General features: G+C 37.6%; 3 protein-coding genes across 3 annotated transcripts; 1 reads left to right on the top strand and 2 right to left on the bottom strand.

The window, feature by feature from the left end:
• Positions 1 to 209: 209 nt before the first annotated feature.
• On the bottom strand, positions 210 to 2,564 carry LOC149374358 (uncharacterized). Its single transcript, XM_089594049.1, has 4 exons — positions 2,390 to 2,564; positions 1,590 to 2,028; positions 1,233 to 1,471; positions 210 to 914 (listed from the first exon to the last, which is right to left on the bottom strand). Exons 1-4 carry the CDS (start codon positions 2,426 to 2,428, stop codon positions 228 to 230), a joined length of 1,404 nt encoding a protein of 467 aa, XP_089450175.1. The 5' UTR covers positions 2,429 to 2,564; the 3' UTR covers positions 210 to 227.
• A 1,077-nt stretch (positions 2,565 to 3,641) lies between these two features.
• On the top strand, positions 3,642 to 6,571 carry nop5 (nop5 ribonucleoprotein). Its single transcript, XM_089593629.1, has 6 exons — positions 3,642 to 3,821; positions 4,032 to 4,108; positions 4,222 to 4,656; positions 4,735 to 4,957; positions 5,039 to 5,305; positions 5,392 to 6,571. The coding sequence occupies exons 1-6, from the start codon at positions 3,777 to 3,779 to the stop codon at positions 6,055 to 6,057; spliced, it is 1,713 nt and encodes a 570-aa protein (XP_089449755.1). The 5' UTR covers positions 3,642 to 3,776; the 3' UTR covers positions 6,058 to 6,571.
• On the bottom strand, positions 6,415 to 13,111 carry fzr (fizzy and cell division cycle 20 related). The gene is made up of 5 exons (XM_014355825.3): positions 12,379 to 13,111; positions 10,500 to 10,892; positions 9,944 to 10,419; positions 8,831 to 9,244; positions 6,415 to 8,491 (listed from the first exon to the last, which is right to left on the bottom strand). The coding sequence occupies exons 2-5, from the start codon at positions 10,810 to 10,812 to the stop codon at positions 8,213 to 8,215; spliced, it is 1,482 nt and encodes a 493-aa protein (XP_014211311.2). The 5' UTR covers positions 10,813 to 10,892; positions 12,379 to 13,111; the 3' UTR covers positions 6,415 to 8,212.
• Positions 13,112 to 21,556: the final 8,445 nt, after the last annotated feature.

Below are 21,556 nucleotides of genomic sequence, written 5' to 3'. Positions count from 1 at the left end.
GTATTTACACGAGAATGAAAACTATTGTCAATTCATGACTAAAACTCTACTCTACATATAATACACGTAGTACAACGATTAATGTAAAAAAAAAGAAAAACACTAATTATATATTTGAGTACACGTTTTATACTCATTAATACCTTAAAAAAAAAAAATAAAAATAAATAAAGTAAAAAAACAAAAAAGAAAAACAAATAAAATTACTCGACCCACCCCACGGAAAGTCACACCACCAGAGCCAGAGCTCTGAGGTCTTTCTCCGTCAAATACTTCAAGATTCGGTCGAAAATGTGGGGAAAAGCTATGGGACTCATCGAGGACACTCTGCTCAAGCCCTTGACGGCCTTCTTCCTGAGCCTCTGCTCCTTCCGCATCTCGTAAAACCTCCGGACCAACAGGTCCTTGTACACGTTGAACTCACCCCCGGCCAAGCGTCGCCTAAAGGCGTCGACAACCGCGTCGAGCATGACCCACTGTCTGGAACTCTCGTCGCACAGTAAATTCAAAAACGTAAAATTGTTGTGTATCCGCGTGTCCTGCATCCGCGCGAGGTTCACCTCGCATCTGCGGTAAAAATCCCGCCAGTTGCCGTTCAAGCCGTCCCTGCTGAAATTCGCCGGCCTCTCGGCCCTCCAGCTCGACGTGTTGCACAGCGCCACGTGTCTTAGGAGTAGCTTGGCTATTTGGTCCTTGCCGCCCATGGCCGATCGCACGATCTCGTTTTCGCAATCAAAGGTCGCCCCGCGCATCAGCAGGTAACGCACGTACGCCACGGAGTGGACCTGCATGTCGTCCGTGTTCACTACGTTGGTCAGCACAGCCATGAGCGCCGATCGGCCGGGAAGGGGCGTGTTCACCTCTGCCCCGTGCTCTATCAGTAGGTCAGCGCAGCGAAAGATGTCTCGTCTTTTCTGTGAAAAACAAAATATAGCCCGATGATGGATGCTGCAGTGCCTTTTGTGCCAATTTGTACACAAAAAATGGTCCAAAGTCATGGCACAAATGGTAATAGATTTTTGTACACTTTTCACGTGTTTTACGTCACTCAAGCAGGATCAAAACATCTTGTTGAAGCGCTACGTCTTATAATATAAGCGATGTTTTAATCGTGGGGACGAAAAATTCGATAGCGTTGAGTTTAAAAACAAAAGATTGAGATTTTTTCTTTTTCCCCCACAATTGAAATGACGAGTATCAATTTACATAGTTAACTCGTGTGTACAACTCACGTTGACGGAGGATCTTTGGTACTCCATGATGTAACAGCCTCTCTCGTTGAAGCAATAACCGAGGGTGTTGCATCCCGTGTTGTCGTAAGCGTTGGCCGTAGCGCCCCTCTCCAGGAGATACCTAATCATCTCGTACTTGACGCAATTGGCCGCGTAGTGCAAACTCGTCCTGCCGGCTCTGTCGACCGCGTTCACGTTGCTCCCGGCGTTTACGAGCAACTTGGCCCGATTGATGTCACCTGCGTGTAAGCGTGTGCACTTTATCATGTACTATAATATAGAAATAAAAAAAAAAAATAAAAAAAAAAAAAATAAACCAGCAACAACTGCTGTATAATAAACAATAACGATAATTACAGCCCAAGGGGGAGAGGGCGACGTAGTGGAGCGGGGTGAAGAGCGCGTCGTCCTTGCCGTGGACGCTGCAGCCGGCCCTCAGTAGCATCTCGACCATGGGGGTGGACGATTCGGCGGCCAAGTGCAGCGGCCCGTACCGATTTCTGTAGTACTCGTTGTCCAAAACGGCACCTCCCGTCACGAGCATCCTTGCCATGGATCGGCGATTCCTGCGCACGGCCAAGTCCAGGGCCAGGGTGCCAAAGCCGTCCTTCCGGTTGACCGACAACCCGGACCTTATCAGGAGCCACACTATCCGTTTCTCGTTGCGCTCCACGAGGTAGTGCAACAACGGCACCCGGTACTCGCCGCACGTCGTGTCCTCGTTGACCTCCCCCAGGAGTCCCAACACCCCGGCTCGCTCGCGCAGCATCAACGCTCGCCTCATCTGCTTCGTCCACTGGTCAAATGAATTTTAAATTAATGAAATTCCTTTTTTTTTTTTTTTTCTCCATTCACCCGACAGATCCCTCTCTCTTACGCCCGATATTTGCACTAACGGACCGTCTTTTTGCGAATGTTATTCATACGTTTCGAGGAGCGCCATCCGATTCAGCCAATTTATCACGCGTATAAGCTATACACCGCGATTCGAAACTCTTATATATTTACAACCAATTCATTTATATACGTATATAATTTATAATGATTTAAATGTTGGGTACAAACATATGCATGCACTGTTGACGTAAGAAGAAGAGAAGCCATACGACGAGTCGTCGGAATTCTATAACATAAACAATAATACTTGGGGCGCTTACCTTGTTCATGAATTCCTCGGTCACGGAGTGGGTCTCCATTGTGATGTACTGATCGTGACTCTGTGACTCATTGATCGTAGGCTCTACGTACTTACTCTATACATATAAAGATAACTCGCGCACTTTTCACCTGGTATACAAACAGTTCGAGCACCTTTCACTGGTATGGTCAATAAATGGCCCTTGGGTCGGCTCTCAATGTGGTGGCAACGTAATACATGTGGCAGAGAGACACCGTCGTGTGTTCGACAAAGGGCACCCGATCCGAGCCTTTATTTTTATTCATCCCAGTGAGCTCAACGGCATCGTATAATTTTACGGAGTGATTTTCGATGCAAGTACTTATCCCGTGTGAACAGTGTTTCGACTTGTCCCCCTGATCAGCCGTTGCTCGTGTCGCTCAAGACGATAAACGATATAACGACAAAGTGGGATGTACGTTGTAACAATTCATTTGCAGCAGACGATTGTCGCGGTTTCTTGGACAAATCAAGTCCACGTACTGTGCAACACTGTCCCTAAAAATTACTCTTTTTCAATAACAAACAGTTGGCGTGAAAATTGCCCGTTGAGTTGTTTGCCCAAGGGATTCGAACTCTAGGGGCTCCATGTTTTGTAAACAAAATTGTTTTTTTTTTTTTTTTTTTTTTTTTTTTTTTTTTTTTTTTTTTTTTTTTTATTAAAAAAAATGGCTACTGTCACGGTACAAACATCGCCAACGTCTTAAAATGTACAACTAATTGACATTATTCGGATGTGTGTATCGTCCGTGTTTTTACCCTGTAATATGCATACATGCATGCATTATTTTTCTAGTTTGTTTTAAATAACACTACAACTTTTCGAAATCACCGTTCCAACACACATCACTACAAAACAATTTTTAGTTGGCTTTGATAAACAGATGTACCTACACTCATGATATCACACATTACGACTCAAAAAATCAAATTAGATTGTATTATAAGAACTCACAGGGTGCCTTAATAAGTGTGCTGTCGGTTATGCCTTGAAGATAATAATGTATAATCGGAATGGCGTTGCTCATGGAATTTTACGATTTAAAAATCTTAACATCTACAATGAAACATGTAATTAGATGATCATCACGTTTGACAAGCAAATTCAAAAAGTTCGCGCTCTAATAATCAGTGCTACCACGGTACGAAAAACGAAAAATATAAAAATAACACAGTTGGCAGCACTTGCGCACTCATACGCAAGAAAGTAGATATATACATGAGCAGAGCAGCCGGCGTTGTTCCGAATTCGAACTTGTCGGTTCGGAGTGCGGAGAAAAACATGCTCGAGTGTTTTTTGTTTATAAATTGAATTTTTATTGTTGCGCGTGTTCATACGTCCACAGGTAATCGTTAAAGGCAACAAGATGCTGGTCCTTTTTGAAACCCCGGCTGGCTACGCCGTCTTCAAGGTGAGTTCTTCGTTGGTTTGTTTGCGGCCAATTGTTATTTTTAACCTCTACCTCGTCCACGTGCTCGTGGTCATCATGGCACATATATTACGAGCAATTTGAACGGGATTTCTATATGAGTTATTTTTTTAATTTTGCGGTTTTACATTTCTATTCAAGGAGTATACCAGTAAGCGCGTGTGATAATTAATGGCTTTTTTTTTGTTTTAGTTGTTGGACGAAAACAAACTAGAAAAAGTTGACAATTTGTATCACGACTTTGAGACGCCCGAAGGTGCCAGTAGAGTGTAAGTATCATCAAGTGGATAGCAGGAAATAGAAGATATATATAATTCATCAACTAAATATTATCCGGTAATAGTTATCAGTTGGTCATTTATATTTCATTTTTCAATTTTAGTTTGAAGCTCAAACATTTTGAAAAGTTTGCTGATACAACAGAAGCTCTAGCTGCTACCACAGCAGCTGTTGAAGGTAAATTATGCAAGTCACTGAGGAAGATGTTGAAAAAACAGTGTGCAGAAGTTCAGGAACAATTGGCAGTCGCGGATGCCAAACTTGGCAATGCCATCAAGGACAAATTGAACTTACAGTGTGTCAGCAATACAGCTGTTCAGGAGCTTATGAGGTGTATCCGTTGTCAATTGGATAGCTTGTTGGTCGGGTTACCTAAAAAAGAAATGACTGCTATGGCACTTGGTCTGGCTCACAGTCTTTCTAGGTACAAATTGAAGTTTTCCCCAGACAAGATTGACACTATGATCATTCAGGCAGTTTGCCTTTTGGACGATCTCGACAAGGAACTCAATAACTACGTTATGAGATGTAGAGAATGGTAAGTTTTTTTTTCCATTGTCATTCAATACTTGCCACCTTCAGAATTCATTAATCCTGATGTGTTTTTAATCTGTAGGTATGGTTGGCATTTTCCTGAATTGGGGAAAATTGTCACAGACAACATTGCATTTGTAAAAACTGTCAATATTATTGGTACACGAGAAAATGCCATTCAATCTGACTTGTCAGATATTTTACCAGAAGATATCGAAGAAAAAGTCAAAGAGGCTGCAGAAATTTCCATGGGAACAGAAATTTCTCAGGACGACATAATAAACATTCAACACTTGTGTGATCAGGTGTGCTATAGTTTGGTTTCCTTCAAGTTTGAACTAACAAGAATATTTATGTTGACTGAAAAATTGTAATTCTATTTTCAGGTGATAGAAATCTCTTCCTACAGGTCGCAGCTGTACGACTACTTAAGGACGAGAATGATGGCTGTAGCTCCAAATCTCACGGTATTAGTCGGCGAATTAGTTGGTGCTCGTCTTATTTCACATGCAGGTTCCCTTATCAATCTTGCAAAACATCCAGCTTCGACTTTACAAATTCTTGGCGCTGAGAAGGCTCTCTTCCGCGCCCTCAAAACTAAAAAAGACACACCAAAGTATGGTCTTATTTACCATGCACAACTTATTGGCCAGGTAATCATTAAGTTCTTTTACTGTATATGATTCATGTATTTTATGCATGTTGATTCATTATCCTGATCGTTATAATATAATTCTAGGCGACAACGCGTAACAAGGGCAAACTTTCGAGAATGTTGGCAGCCAAGGCTTCATTGTGTACGAGAGTAGACGCACTAGGTGAAGATGGGAGCTTTGAGCTTGGTGCCGAACACAAAGTCAAACTTGAAAGTCGACTCCGAATTCTCGAAGAGGGTAACATTAGAAAAATGAGCGGTACAGCACGTGCCAAAGCGAAATTCGAAAAATTCCACACCAAGAGTGAAATACTGGAGTATCCGGCAGCCGCGGACTCGACGCTTCCACGCGGCGTTAAGAGACGGCACAGCGAAACTGAGGAACAGAAACCACTAATCCAAGAGATAGAGGAGACTCCAGAAAAACCACAGAAAAAGAAGAAAAAGAAGAGTGCTGCTGTAGAAGTTGAAGAGCAGCAAGAAGAACCAGTAGAGGCGGAGGTTGAAGACACAACACACACTAAAAAGAAAAAAAAGAAGAAAAACAAGGATGAGGAAGCAATCGTTGAGCCTGTGGAGGTCAAACAAGAAGTGGAAGAGGCAGAAGTAACGCAGAAAAAAAAGAAAAAGAAGGCCAAGAAAGATCAAGAAGAGGTTCAGGAGGCTGTCGAGACGCAAGATGAACCTTTGGCAGTTGATAGCGAGGCGCCACAGAAAAAAAAGAAGAAGAAAAAGAATAAACAGGATTAAAATGGAAAAGTGTACAAAAATAATTTAGTTTTAGGTTATTTCATTCTATATTATAATAAAAACTTGATACATAGATGCCATCTTTGTAATTTTTCACGCCTCTAAACCGACACATAACAGTTTTTTTTTTTATTATTATTTTTTCGTTATTTTAATACACCATCACAGATTTATAAAACTCACGACTTATGTAATGCACTTGATTTTTGCATGACAGAAATGCAATATGTTCAACAAACTCTTCTCAAGCTATGTTAGTATATACATACAATCAACCAACATATATATTATAATATAGCGCAGCAAATGTGTACTATTGTTTGTACGATTAAAAATATGTAATGTACAGAATCCACTTACATTCGAGCACATGTGAAAATAATTTAAATAATTTTACCGAATATATGTATATATTCATATAGATATATTTTATACACTATGTAAATTTGCTATGAATTTACAATTTTTGTTATAATAGAGTTGTCTACATAAAATCTTAAAGAGCGCTTATTATTTACCCATATTGAAACGGCAGTGTATAACTTCTAAATATGTCTTTATTTAAAATTTTCATTTATACAGATTTTTTTTACAGAATGATTGAATCTCTCTCATACTAGGATTATTTAAAATATATTACTTTATCTTTCGTCTCACTTTACGTATAAATTAGTAAATTTTATTAGAAAATTTAACTAAACTTTGTACAATGACTTTTTTCGTTAGTATAAACGAATAATTTTTAATAATAAATAGATTATAGTTTTATTTCTTGCAAAAATGTAGTCTTTTCATTGTACGTAATAAGCGTAGAAAAATTTTGCAACTGTTTTAAACGAACTCAATGAAAAGAATCATCTTTATGTATCTTGTAATTTCAGGGTTTAATTTTTTCAAATACTAGTTCAAATAAAAAAAAAATTTTCAACTTAAAATTTACATGACCATTACTTGAATAGCATAAAAGTTAAGAAACAAATCTTTTAGTTTTTCAACTGTCATGCTTTTTTTATTTCAATAAGAAATTAAAAATACATGTGATGGTAAGCTTTTTATTACAGCATAAATTTTTTTACTGTACTAAAGTTTAGTTCCTATCATATTATTTACAAATACTCATAATACTTCATTGAGAAATTGTAATTGAAGACTTGGAAAATTATTTTATAACATAAAATTGAAATATTCAATTCTTGAGATTTTATTCGCTGATGTCGACGTGCCAAAATAATTACAATTAAACTAATAATATTAAAATTGACTCACTAGATGCTTGTAGTAACACATACTGTGTAATCAGGAATACGTGCATCAAGTTATTATCTTCTAGTTGAGAAGATAAAGTGTTAGCAATTAAAAAAAAAAAAAAAAAAAATAAAAAAAAAACAAATATTGCACAGATGACTTTCTTTGCTGCAGGTCGCGTGTCCAGGGAACCTCGCAAAAAAATTACTTTGTCACCAATTTTTTTTTTTTTTTATTGATCAGTAGTTACTCATTTCAATATATTTAATCAATATATTTTTCTATGATTGAATATTTGTGTCCCAAAGGATTTCAGTATCAATCTGGTCAAAATATGGGAAACTAGTTAGTCAGAACTGTTTAAGGTACCACCTTTAGAAATAAATATTTATAAAGGAAAAGTGATTATCGAAATGAAGTAAATAACGTTTAAGAAAATCAAACTGTTCTACAAAACAATTTTGAGTGTATAAAGGCTAGGAATAAAAATTTACTACAGTTAAAAAAAAAAAATCGTTTTTTCGACAACTTTCTTAGAATTTACTTGCGTTTTTTCTTTGGTTTTAAATTCCAAGAAAATAATCTACACGCCAAAAATATAATTGTAGTAAATTTCTTTCAATTCACCGCGTATAAAAAAATATGTATATAAAAAATCGTGTATATCAGTGCATAAGAAAAAATAAATAAATAAAAAATAAAGCTAGCTTTACAATACATAGCTCCAGGAAATATTGATAAATCAGATAACTAGCTTCCCAAATTGATTGGTCAGATCAAAGCTGAAAAAGAAACGCTTCCACGAGCGTCCAACTTATAATTTTGTCTTTGAATCGTATATGTACACTTCATTCCCGCGGAATATTAGTTAGAAAAAAAAAAAATTATACTCAATGTACAATTGCCTATCTTATCGTATACTGGTAAAGAGATTGAGCACGGATTTGTTTTCTTTCTGACTACGTGCCTTACTAAATACGTTCCAGAAACGCAGTGTCTCGTCGCCAGCACCGGTGACAATCGCTTCGCCGTCTGGTGACATTGCCAAGTACAAGACGCGATAAGAGTGGCCAGTCAGCTTAGCCACCTGTGTCAGACTTGGATACTTCCACACGAGAATCTGGTTTTGCGAATAACCGTGCGTACTTACTAATTCGGAGCTGTGTTTACTCCACGCCAGATTACATACCTGCAAGGTAAAAATTATGATTAGTATCTTGATGGATGTCACTCGTTTCATCACGAGGTTAAACATGTCTTAGATTTCACGTGAATAAACGCCTGAGGCGAAGGGTGATTAACGTGAAATTTAAAGCACTTCTTAGCCTCCGAGTGTGGTGCGTATACTATTTTTCATCAATCCTGAGCCGAGAGAAGGAATTTTTGTTTCGCGAAGCCGCACAAAAGTTTCCACTTTCGGCGCAGTATGATGAAAAAAAAATCTAGTTACTTATTGCATGATAACAGTAAACTTGTCATAACATAAAATAGAACCATGACGCACACATCTAATAGTCTAATACAATACCTGTGAGCCTGTATCGACACATTGCATCGGCTGTCCCGTCAGCGTGTTCCAAAACCTGATGCATCTGTCGGCAGTGCCGCCTCCCGATGCGAGCAAGCCATGGTGATGGGGCGACCAAGCGATAGCTTTAACAGCCGCGAGATGCTCCGTGTAAGTCTGAATGGGTGAAATTGAGTGCAAGTTCCAGACGTAGAGGCGATTGTCGTTACCACCACTAGCCAGATACTGTTTGTCGGGTGACCATTTCAGGCCACAAACCTCCTGGCGATGGGCACCGAGTTTGCGCTCGCCAACAAGACTTGGGGTACGCACGTCTCGCTGGAGAATCAACCGGTCCCGCGAGCCTGATGATAATATCTCTCCGTTCCAGGCGAGCGCACCCACCCGCGCGTTGTGACCTTGCAGTTTGTTCACCTGTAAAATCAAAAGGAGAGGGGAGTAAGTGAGAGGCGACTGCCTTTTGGCCAGAAGCAAGCTTTAAGATAACTTCAAGACGAACTTTATGAACAAGGATTATCAAAATACGTTTATCGGTTTGATAAGAGCAAAAAATTGGTATATATTTTTTATACTCAATAAAATTTTTCATTTAAACAGTGGATAAATTAGATGTAATAAATGATTGGAACATGAAGTTATTAAAATCAACTAGTGTTTTTTAATATTGGTGAAAAATATTATTTGATGCTGATTAACTTCAGTCCTTAAAAAATAAATGAATAGTAAAATACATGAAGAGAAATATATCAGAAATAGATAGCTAGACATTTTGATAGTGCATGATTTCATAGGTCATTTACGTTTGAATTGTAATAGACTGATTTTGAAGTAAAAAATGAAATCATTTGAAATATATTGCTAGACCTAATGTATTATGATGCGATTAGAAATTACTATTATGATTGTGTGCTAAATCAATGACATATCTATACATGTTCTGCAATCAGTTGATTAAACATGACTGTTTACTTTATAAATGAACGGATAGTAAAACCGTTAAACTCGTCATTGATTAGATAAATACTTGCTATCATTGAGTCACGTGAAAACTGTATAGGATTATATAGATTTTAAATTAATTTTTTGGAGCAGAGATTAGAGACAAAAACATACCTGCTTATTCATGGCAACATCCCAGATTTGTATATAGCCAGAATGAGTACCGACGGCTACGAGATTGCCACGTTCGTTCCACGCTACCGAGGTGACACTGTTATTATCACCCGACAGATCGCACAGTCGGGTAACCTGACTTGTACAGGCTGACCAGAGATACACGCTGCTACCCAAGCCGACGCTCAGGACGTTTTGTGATGACCAATCAACAAGATTGAGGTAAAAATCGTCTTGAAGTTCCGGAGCGTCCAGCACCTTAAATGGTATGCGCGAAATCTTGCGTGTGGCTTTGCGTGGGGAACGAAGAAGTTTTTGGCTTTTAGCACTCAGAGGAGATAACGAGTACGGCGAACTCTGATCCAGTAACGAACGGTCTTTTGTTGGGGTTGTGTACTTGAAGAGATTTTTGCCTGCCAGAGGAGACAGTATGCGGCGCTCCTCGCATTGGCCTTTAACGTCCTCGATACTGGCACCTAATCAATTTTCAAAAAAGATTAGTAACGAATTCTCCAAAACTTTGTTAGGCATTTTAACAACGAGAAAACCAATTTACCTAGTAGTTCGTTCTTCAATAGACAAGAGTACGCGATTCCATCACGACTTCCTTCCCCATTATTTTCTCTAATCTTTTTCGTGACAGAACTACTTCTGTTATTCTCGGAGATCATAGAGAATGCAGTTTGCCAATTATTATTCAACCGCGTTGGTATGAAGCGGTCAAAACTACTACTGTTTGAAATCTTTGTAGGCGAATAAAATATAGGTGTAGGCAGGGATGGGCTGCTACTGGTACTTTTCGTAGGAGTTTGCGGCTTTGTTTTTGGCTGTTGCAGCATCTTCTTCTCATCACATTGATCGACGTCCATGGTTACTAATTTACTTTGGCTTTTTGTCCTTTGTACTAATTTTTAACGAAGATTACTGGAAACTGTTCCCTCTACGAATTCTAAAATAAAAATTTTATACATTTTTATAACAGCCTATGTAACTTATACTAAGTTGTTTAATAAATTGGTATTTCATTTGAGCTCGCAATAATTACATTCATAATTAAAATTAAAAAAAGAATTTGTTTCAAAACCCTTATGTTGATATATTAGAAAGGCAATTTTAGGGATATAAAAAAATTAATTGAAAATTACAAATCAATCTCTGAAACTCCAGTTCAAATCAGTTATAAAGATCAAGAAACCACATGTGAACTTGCTAAAGAAGATAAATATACATATAAAAGTGTTTGGAATGTGATAGCACATTTTTTTCATTTGTTTTTTTTTGTCACGATAAGAAAACGGTCAACCATCACGTCAACAAATGATAGAAAGCCAAGGAAACCTGAAAAACATGAAACAGCAGTCGCGTTTGGTATACATTACATCGGAATGCATGAACATTAAATTTATATACATTCCTGCAGGTTTGATGTCTCAAAAAATACAACTGGATGGCCATCGCGAGTGGATGAGGAAAAATGAAATCATTATCTGACTATACGTGAAAAGTACTGTTCACAATTAAAGTCTTGATATAAAAGTAAGTGGCACGTCCCTTCCCCCTTATTCCATCAACATCACAGACAGAGCATACACATCTGTTCCCCCTCGTGAACTAAATCGATTTATAACATTAGCAAGCAAGCATTGAACCCTCCCCTGTCTACTCAACCCGCATATACACTACTTCTTACTGTACAGTCAGAAAAAGAGAGCATTACTTACTACGAAAATATTCGTAACTAAGTGTTTAAAAACAGGAAAAAAAAAAAAAAAAGAATACATAAAATGCAAAACCAAAATTGTTGGCAGATTTCCTAACCTCATCGCCCACATCCGCAAATGATCGATGGGGGAAAAAAAAAAAGAGTAATGCAGTACATGTATATACGACAACCGCGACGATAACAAAATAAAACCAACACAAAAGATACGAAGATGTAACATGTAAGAAACAGGATAACGACGGATGATAGTGGTAAAAGACGTATACGATGGGATATGGGAAAGGAAGCAAGCAAAGCGTGTATGTAAGTATACTTGATGTGTACGAAACCACACGGTAGCGGCGACACGGCCTAGCGAGCGTGTAATATATATGTAGTGTACGTAGTATTACACACGATTGTGGGGTATGTAAGAGAGAGAGAAAGGTCATGCTCTCTCCTTCTCCCTTTTCGTATACTTGCATTTTTTTTTTTAAAGCGACCCACGCAAAGAGAGAGAGAGAACAGGCGAAGCATGAGTACTCAAGCGGAAAAAAGAGAAGACGACGGCCGCAATATCTCGCGGAGCTTACTCTCGCGCGCGATTCAGCTAAAACGAGAATACGCGTGTGGGGGCCTTACTACGATAGAGTTCCAATAAAAAAAATATATATATAGCTTCAAGAATCTATATGGCTAAAACAAAATAATTGTGCTAATAGGGAGTACTTACACTCTTTCCGAGGCATGATTTAGCGCAGACACGATTTCTCGGTTGTTACGAGGATATATACTTTCGTCAGTCCGGGTACAACTGCTGCTGCTGCTGCTGCTGTTTATTCGTTTATCGTGCAGGCACGTCGTCGTCGTCGTAGTAGTCCTCGTCGACGCCATTCACTGCGCCAAGCACGCATATAATGAATGCACTCGTGACACAATAATTTTATCGTTGCAAATAAAACACAACATAATATACACTAGGGTGCACATATATTATACGTAGAAGCCACGCACTAGGTATATACAACACTATCGAGCACTGCGAGTTTTGTTTTCCTCGCAAACTCTTTCGGGACCCCCTGCAGCCTGTGCAATATATTATACGTATATGTACAAGGTGAGTAGGTATACTATAGTTATATGTTTTTCCGCGCAACCTCACCTCGCCTTGTTCTTTTATTTTTCGTCAACTCAACAACTTAAGTATAAATGCTGTTTACCTTAAGTATAACTATATATGTATCAACGATTATCGGAAGAGTCGGATTTTCCTCGCGCAATTATTTACAAAGCTGTATGAACATCGCGTTACACGGGTGACTTGAATTGCTTAAATACTAATACGTAAGACATAAATAAAATGGAGCGCCGAGACAAACACTTTGGTCTTGACGGCGACAGCCTCTCCTCCGGAGCCAAATCTGGGTATACTAACAGTATACTCGAGAGAGTCGGCACACGCTTTCGCGTCGACTTCCCACAAGCGACTCTCGCGCCGCGATGTTTTGTGGAGACGAATCGAGGAATCATCACCCAGCGTCGTTACGCACTGCGCAGCGTGTGTGCACATCTCTCTCTCTCTCTTTCTCTCTAACCCTTCTCCCCCCCCCAACGTTTTATCATTTTATTACGATTATTATTATTGTTGTTGTAGCGATAAGCACCGTAAGCAGGTTTATGGCGTATAAGTAGCTAGTATACGGTGCACGTAATAATAGATTCGTTCATTCGCTTCGTACAGCAATTTCAAAGAACGCCACCTGCAGGGGAAAAGTTGTCCATGTCCATGCTAACTAACAAGAATGTCAAGAATACACAGAATCTAATGGACAACGATCTGTTACAATCGTTTATTTTAACAGTAATGCATCTTATTTAACACTTGTACTAACACGACATATTTTCCCCTGCAGGTGGCGTTGTTTCAAATTGATGCACGAAGCGAATATGACCACGTATCATCGGAGTCGTAGAACTGGAGGAACTGAAACACGGATTTAATTAATTAAGTAAAATTTCAGTACATTTGGCGAATACTCTTTGAGAGAGCGAGAAAATATGTATGCGGGCAATACCATATCTTGTTAAGTAAATCTTTCTATTCGATTTGAAATAAACTTAATTGCACGTAATGTAACTTTATTCCGAATAATATTAATTTATTTTTGGTAAATTAGGTATAATTAGGTATAATTTTCCCCAAAACGCTCATGTTTTAATTTCTTTCACGCAGCCTTTTTGACATATGGTACCTTTTTTCGTCAGTTCTGACAATTACACTTGATTATGTAATCATACAATTTTTTTTTTTTTTTTTTTTTTTTTTTTTTTTTTTTTTTTCATACCGTTAATAGTTAATAAATCGAAAAAGTAGTGCAACTTATTTGTAACTAATGTAATATATTATACTACAGGTTTAGCGTGTGGTTCAAACGAAACAGCGTTTTATCTCTATACAACATAACCGGGTCTTTCAACGACTTTCCACACCTCACAATGATTTGTTTACACTTCGTAATATGACTTTTTAATGACACTATAATCTAGATTTGGGGCTCATTATGCCGCACACTATTTCACAATAGACATGCTGCAGACGTTATTATTTGATAACGAAATTTTTCTATCAAGTATAAACTTTAAGAGTGAAAAGCTATTATATGTAATGTGTTGCAAATTTTTCGGGGAATTTCAGCGAGTTGTACCGTTTAATTTAAAGCTTTGACATCGACGACATCTTTCAATGAAATTTCGCAATCAAAAGAACTACAATAATAATAACCCGTGCACACGAGCGCAAGTTATTCTATTATATGTCGTATCAACGCGCTTTCAGACTTGCAGCTCGCTATGGACATTTAAATTTGGTAATGCACGAAATGCATGCGTCATACGCACATTCGATCTCTGTCCCCCACCTCCTCTTCCTCTCTCTCTCTCTCTCTCTCCCCTTATATGAAACGTGCTTTAAATATTTTCGACTTGCACGTTACACGTGTACGTAGGTGGGTGCGTGTGGGCGTAAGTACGCATTGATGCATCGCGGATGACGATACGCGGCTTCTTCGCGGTAGGAATCACTTAAAGGCCCCCCACGTTTATGCATGTATATATATATATATTACTAAGGTTTTTAAGCACTGTAAGATTGTATAACTGTAGGAAGTCTTTTGAATCCGTACGTTACGCCAAGAGAATGAAGAACAAAAGAGAAGAAGAGGAAGGAAGCGAGAAGACATAGTGCGCTAATGCCGATGCAATCGCCTGTTCGCCTTTTTTTTTTTTCTTTTTTTTTTCTAATTTGAAGTATGAAACGTTTTTTCCTCGTATTAATAAATATGCAGTCATGATATACTATACGGTCATTATCAAATTTAAAAAAACTAACTATTGTGCTAATGTCGTGGTTGTCGTACTTTCGATAACAGAACAAAGTGTGGTCTGTGCAAGGTAGGTTTGAGATATCGTACAATTAATTAATACTTTGATTTCGAGTTTTCGAGCTTCACGTGCAGACTTGGGTATACAATTATTTTATGAATTTTTAAACGCTTTGCAAGGAAATTCTTTTTTCGTGAATAAATTGCATTTTTTTTTTTTTGTTGAAAAAATTTTTTTACTCCTCAGTATTCGCAATACAATACCGAGAAACAATTTTTTTGTACCACTTACAAGAAATTTTTTCACCGTAAACAGCGCATCTAATTATGAACAAAAAATTATATTGCAACAAAATTAAAAAAGATTTTGTGCCCGGGGAACTGATTTATCAACATCTCTTTAAAATAAAGTTGACAACGTTTTCGATATTATAAATTATACGTTGATAAACGTTCGCTCGTACAGCCTAAGAACTCCAAGTATTAATTAATTCCGAAACAAAATGGTGTTTTAATAATACAGGGATAAGGTTATCACTTGTGCGAAATAATTTTTCTCTCTCTCAACTTATCAGTTTAACGTCGATGCAAGTAAAAAAATATTATAACAGTTGCTATCTTGTATCGGTTTGTTCTATGGATCGGATGGAGAACCATCACACCTACTAAGAATAAATATGTGATGCGTACATATGTGGGTATAATGTTCTGCTATTTCCTATAAAATTGGGTAGGTGTATATGTTATATCCTTTGTATGAGAACTCGACTTTGTGGCAAGTTAATTTATATCGTTGAAAGGAATAAAAAACGCATCCAGAAATAATGTACGGCACTTCTCTTTCTCGCTTACGAAAGATCGGCGATCCTCAAAAATGTGCTTTTCGACGATTCACTTTGGCCTCTTATCAGATTTATCGTGTAAAACAAGATATATATATATAAAAAAAAAAGAGTTTCTCGAGATAAATGCCAAGTAAACTTGCGATTACATAAAACATAGACGTAGATCCAAGCCTTTTTGTTGATAATCACACGCGTTTGTGAAACGTAAAGAAGTTCTCAACGTTCCATCCGATCTTTTTTCCAAAGCGCACAACTTTGTGACAAACATTTTACGGAATATCCAACGAAAAATTAAAAAAAAAAAAAAAAAGAAAGAAAGAAAGAAACCTCCGATGCTCAAAAGCTGGAGTCTTATCCAACGAGCGTGATAAAACCTGCATATATATGCGATCGTACTCCAGCAACGTTTAAATAATGACTGTAGGTAAAAAGGGAAAAAAAACGTCTCGAAGGACATTGTCTCACCGAGACTTGCAAGAACACTCATACATCCTTTTAACGCGACGAAAAGAGAAAGAGAGAAAAGGAGAACAAGACTTTCGAAACAAAAAACCGGATGCTCGCGGCGTTAGCGCGTGTAATGAGAAATCGTAGGTGCTGCGCTTTTCGGGCAAAGGGTCTCCTCGTTACAAAAAGCCAAGGTCCCGGAGCGGCTATACTCCCCCGATGAAAATAATTGTCAACGCAATCGGCATTTCAAACCTTCTTCTTCTTTACAATTTTATTCACTCGCGCGTCGAATAAATTATTTTCACTCACGCACCGACGCGTCGGACGAAAATTTCCTTGAAGTTAATTTACACGCGTATACATATACAGGGATGGCCAAAAGAGTGCACAGACACGTTTTTTTTTTTTTTTTTCTTTATACTCGCACGCAATATCATGCTTTGCCCATCACGCATATCGTACACATAAGCTTCGTCGGACCGAGTGTTTATCTTTCAGTGCCGATGGAAAAATAACACTTACTGTTGTTGCTTGATTTTTTTTGCATTCTCCTTCGCGCGACAAACCGTTGATTCGGCATCGTTCAAAACGTTTGTCAAATCATGTAGTAAATGAACAATTTCAAAAATAGATTGTTACATCGTGAAAAAAAAAGAAAAAGAGAAAAAAAATTACCACGCTACGTGAACCAAAACGAATATACGCTTAGGTTTTTCCGAAGGAAAAAAAAGGGGGTCTCTCTCTTTCTCGCTGCTGTATATATACATCGCGCTGTACAACGTTCGGAAGCCTATAAAAAAAAAAAAAAAAAAAAAAAAAGAAAAAAGGAGAGCTGCTACTCGTATAAAAAGAACGTACTCATCGACCCCCTCCACTTTGGATGTTCTCTCGCTTACGATTTAAATGAGAAAGAAGGGACTTCTATAAATATAGTACAACTCCCACGAGTGGTCGGGCGCGTAGTAAACTTTCGTAGTACAGTCGTAGTAAAGGAGTAAAAAAAAAAAAAAAAAAAAAAAAAGGAAAACGATGACGAAACTAGGTATATATATATACATGGGAGGATGGTACGCAGGACGTGCGACGATTAAATATAAGCACGCATACGCCCAAGGGATCGCCAAGGTATATAAGCTCCGCGAAGTGATAGAAGATTGACTTTTAGAGTTCATCCTTACTCTTATATATGTATAGATGGGGGGGGGTATACTCGTTCGAAGGGTGTGTTATTCCGTAAGAGGAAGAATAGTAAAAGGTTCCCTATCCGTCTTGGTCCTATCCTCCATTGTATGAGTACACCATTTAAATATATATAACACAAGACGGGATCTCGGAATATTTTTTGGATCGTTGACCTACACCTTTTTTTTCTCCCTCTCTTCTTGTGCTCTACGCGCGCTGTAGATAAGATAAGGGGGTCCCTTGTCATTTTTCTCTCTTTGCTCGTCTTTTCCAACGAAATAAGGATCCGTGACATTGTTTGCACGCAAACACGGGTAAGGACACCTAATGGGATTTTTTTTTTTTTTTTTTTTTCCCTCAAGGTGTGAATAATATAATACGGCATTCGTAAGCGAGATTTTCGACGTGGACTGGATTAGCCTTATACGTATGCATATGATGTGGCTCGATGAGATAACAATGGTGATGCGCGAGGAAGCGACTTTTCTTGGTACGTTCTAATTGATCTCCTCTCGATACGCTTACCTCTATATATTATATATATATAGACAGGAAGTTACGTATACACTCGTGGTATTGTTTTTTCGTGTTTGCCGTGGCGATAAGACGATGCGACTGGCTCCATCATCTTGTACAGAGAGAATCGGCTCTTATTCACGCGTTGTACATTATTTATGCATCGGAGTGGGTATTTTTAAAACGATCGGGATGAGGGTCGCATTTAACTTTGAGATTGGACTTTTTACTAGGCTCCAAACAATCATTGTATCTCCCGGTGTCTGAGTCAATAGGGGGCATGAATAAAAAATTACGTGGACATGTCAACGCGTGATTTTCAATTAAAGTGCATGATGTCAGTGTCTTATATATAATATATGTACCTAATCGACGATATGATAAGTAAAATTCGTCGCTTACAAGTGTATACATGCGTTTGCTACGTACCTACCAATCGCAAAGATATGTTTGACATAGTTAGCTGTACTGGGCGTCTTATCAGTTTATCGGGTCGTCAAGGTGTTATATACAGGGGGGGGGGTCATGATTGCCGTATGAATTTCAAGTGTCATCGCGCGAGGCAAAGAGATATTTAGTTGAAAAAAACTCACTTTGATATCTGGAAAAAAAAAAAGTATGAAATTAATATTATGTGGTGTAAAATGTGCTGAAGCTCTGCAGTACGGAGTACTCAAACGTACTCTGCTTGAGTTACAATTGAAGAGAGGAAAAGAAAAGAAAAAAAAAGCTGCATTCTCGAGGAACAGGTTGATTCGAGTAAGAGACCCAACAACTTCCTTTCAGCCTCGTCGTATATGTATGTACAGCTTCTACCTGTTTGTCTCCCCCTCACGTGGATGCGGGGACTCCCCGACCTGGAACGCATTTGTTCTCCAAGGAAAAGCTTCGGGCGCGCGAGAGAGAAAGTGTACAAGGGAGTTAAAGACCCACGCAGGCTCGAAATTACAATGAAAAAAAATTATCTCGCTTGTGAAAAAAAAATAAAATAAAATAAAACTTATCTCTACGGTGTGTACACACGTGCGCGTGCTTGTACCTACAATACATCATACAGTGTTGCCCAATACTCTCGCGGGTATGTAACGCGAAGCACGCGTTCTTCATCTTATTTCTCTCGGTTTTTAACTTTTTCGTTTGGCCATACTATAATATAAATGTGCACACGGCCCTCCACGTGAAATCTACTCCTTTGATACCTGAATTGTGTTAGCTATTAATTCTGACGTTCGATATCATATATTAATTTTTTTTTTTTTTTTTTTTTTTTTTTTTTTTTATTAGTACGTTTTGCGTATAAATAAATAGTAGGAGCGTAGTGTACAATCAAATATTATTTTTTTGAGTCATTACTATAAATAAAATTGCGTTTGCAATTGAGATGTATACTTTTTTACATATCTTTTTTTGAGACATTTAAAAATAATCGTGGTGTCATGAGACATTTAAATTTTCTCAGTGCCTTTTAAAATGCTATGTATGTGTAAATATATATGGAAAGGGAACCAACTGGTTTCTGGTTGTGTGTTGAAAGTTTTCTTGAACCATTGAGTTACGGACGATAAAAAGACTGTTACGTGCGGGTCTTTACCCCGAGCCGAATTCCTCACCGTTTTTCTCTCTCTAATGTTACTTTAAACACAAAATTTGTTTTGACTCATGTCTTCTTACGAAACATTGAATCATATATACGTCGAAGATTTTGTTTTCCCTGGTTATTGAAAATTGAGTCATTCTTTGAAAACCATTAGACTCCTTACTGAGAAATGTAAATTGAAGTGTTACTTGAAAACAAACAACAGCTTTCGAATCGTGTCACGTTTTGCTTACAACTGATAATGAGTGTGAAATTTTTGGAAAAATATGGAATACGATGGCCCATTGGATTGCAGCTCGTAATGATAATGATGTTAGTGTGTACAAGTATTCGATATCGTATACTTAACGATCATCAACATAATGAATAATGTACGTTCAACGTGTAAGTTTCAAGTAATATGGACATATTATGTAATTTAATACGAATTATATTATGAATGCAATAAACTATTATTTATCGTCCTTTTTAAAATGTGTTTTTACAGCCATAATAAATTAAAAGCTTCAAATGACTAAATTATATACACGCTTATTAAAAACAAAACCCTACATTAATTACTAACTAATTAACTACTTCAAAAATTGGTATGAATATTTCTTTTTGGTGGTAGTAGTAGCGATGACAAAAATAATTTTCAGCAAAAAATATATTTCGAAATGTTCAAGAATCCATGAAATTATTTAAGTGCAAAACAGCTTACCAAAATAAGTTACAGCTATCATAACAATGTCTACTTTGTTGGATAATTTTTTTCTTCTTCTTAATATTCACGAAGAGTAATCATTTTTGTTTTTTTTTTTGTTTCAAACGTGACAACTGTACACTTTGATTCTCGTACACGTCAAATTTTATATAAACACGACGTACATTTTTCAGCCCAAATTTATAGACATCATCCGACAAATTTCACAGCGCGAGTTTTATCGCCGAAAAATTATCATAAATCAAGCGAACCTAAAAGCCTCTTCAGTAAGAATTTTTAATTTTTTAATTTTTTATTCCTTACGCGTTTGACACATTCACTTGAGTGAGATTTCGCATAATTACACCGACGTAATACGTGTTTTTATCCGACGTTCCATCAAAAAAGACTCTCTTACGCAACGACAAACCAGACAGCAACCCGATACAATTGGCATCAGGAAGGCGTTGTAAGCCATACACCCGATAGCTGCACGAAAAAAAAAAAAAAAAAAATCAAAGAAAACATCGAAAAAGAAAAGTATCTCTGTATGGAAATCGGCGTATATTACTAAATTTCTACGCGCGTTGGATGCGAGAGTGACCATCACCGATCGCTGCCGATGCCGTAGTAGTAGTAGGTATATCATAGTAAAAGTAGTAGGTAGTAAAACGTGCTCCGCATGTTGCAAAACATTAAAAAGCCCATTCATTGCCTCCTATGCCAATACAAGACCATCCCGTATATATCTACCTACTTGATCCCCCTCGTAACGCGGGGCTATCGTGGCTTGATGTTTGACAGTACAGAGTGTACATATACATATGGTATGAAAAAAAAAAAAAAAAAAGAGGGGCCCACTGTCAGCGTACAGGGCCTCTCTGATGCATGGAACACTCTTTTTCTCATCTATATGTATACGTATACATAGGGGCACGGGTATACTTATTTACGTATTCACTGGACCTTTATTCTTTCTTCCGACTTTACTTTTTCCACGTCCTCTTTGTTCGACTGCAACTCGCGTGGCCTTTTCTTCTTCTTCTATACATTTAATTTCTCTCCAAGTCACAATTGACAAGACAAAGTTATAATTTATAACAATATTTAAGTCAATGATTTTTTTTTTTTTTTTTTTTTTAACATATTACGCTATTAGATCCTTGTAGCTATACTTGGTTAAAAATATATTATGAAATAAAAAATTATATGTTGAAGTATGAGTGATGCTTGTTAAAACAATATAATTTGAAAAA

The sequence above is a fragment of the Copidosoma floridanum genome, unplaced genomic scaffold (assembly GCF_036245765.1).
Source record: "Copidosoma floridanum isolate Cflo_tuat_1 unplaced genomic scaffold, Cflo_Japanese_pri ptg000020l, whole genome shotgun sequence".
Lineage (NCBI taxonomy): Eukaryota > Metazoa > Arthropoda > Insecta > Hymenoptera > Encyrtidae > Copidosoma > Copidosoma floridanum.
This window is presented reverse-complemented; position numbering and strand designations above follow the sequence as displayed.

Coding starts and splice junctions, on each gene's coding strand:
- nop5 (XM_089593629.1), top strand. CDS start 3,777: ATGCTGGTCCTTTTTGAAACCCCGGCTGGCTACGCCGTCTTCAAG. Junction 4,109..4,221: donor CCCGAAGGTGCCAGTAGAGT/GTAAGTATCATC, acceptor TTTCAATTTTAG/TTTGAAGCTCAAACATTTTG. Junction 4,657..4,734: donor GTTATGAGATGTAGAGAATG/GTAAGTTTTTTT, acceptor TTTAATCTGTAG/GTATGGTTGGCATTTTCCTG.
- LOC149374358 (XM_089594049.1), bottom strand. CDS start 2,428: ATGGAGACCCACTCCGTGACCGAGGAATTCATGAACAAG. Junction 2,029..2,389: donor CCGAGGAATTCATGAACAAG/GTAAGCGCCCCA, acceptor TCATTTGACCAG/TGGACGAAGCAGATGAGGCG. Junction 915..1,232: donor ACCAAAGATCCTCCGTCAAC/GTGAGTTGTACA, acceptor TGTTTTTCACAG/AAAAGACGAGACATCTTTCG.
- fzr (XM_014355825.3), bottom strand. CDS start 10,812: ATGGACGTCGATCAATGTGATGAGAAGAAGATGCTGCAACAGCCAAAA. Junction 9,245..9,943: donor ATGTTGCCATGAATAAGCAG/GTATGTTTTTGT, acceptor TTGATTTTACAG/GTGAACAAACTGCAAGGTCA. Junction 8,492..8,830: donor GTGTCGATACAGGCTCACAG/GTATTGTATTAG, acceptor TTTACCTTGCAG/GTATGTAATCTGGCGTGGAG.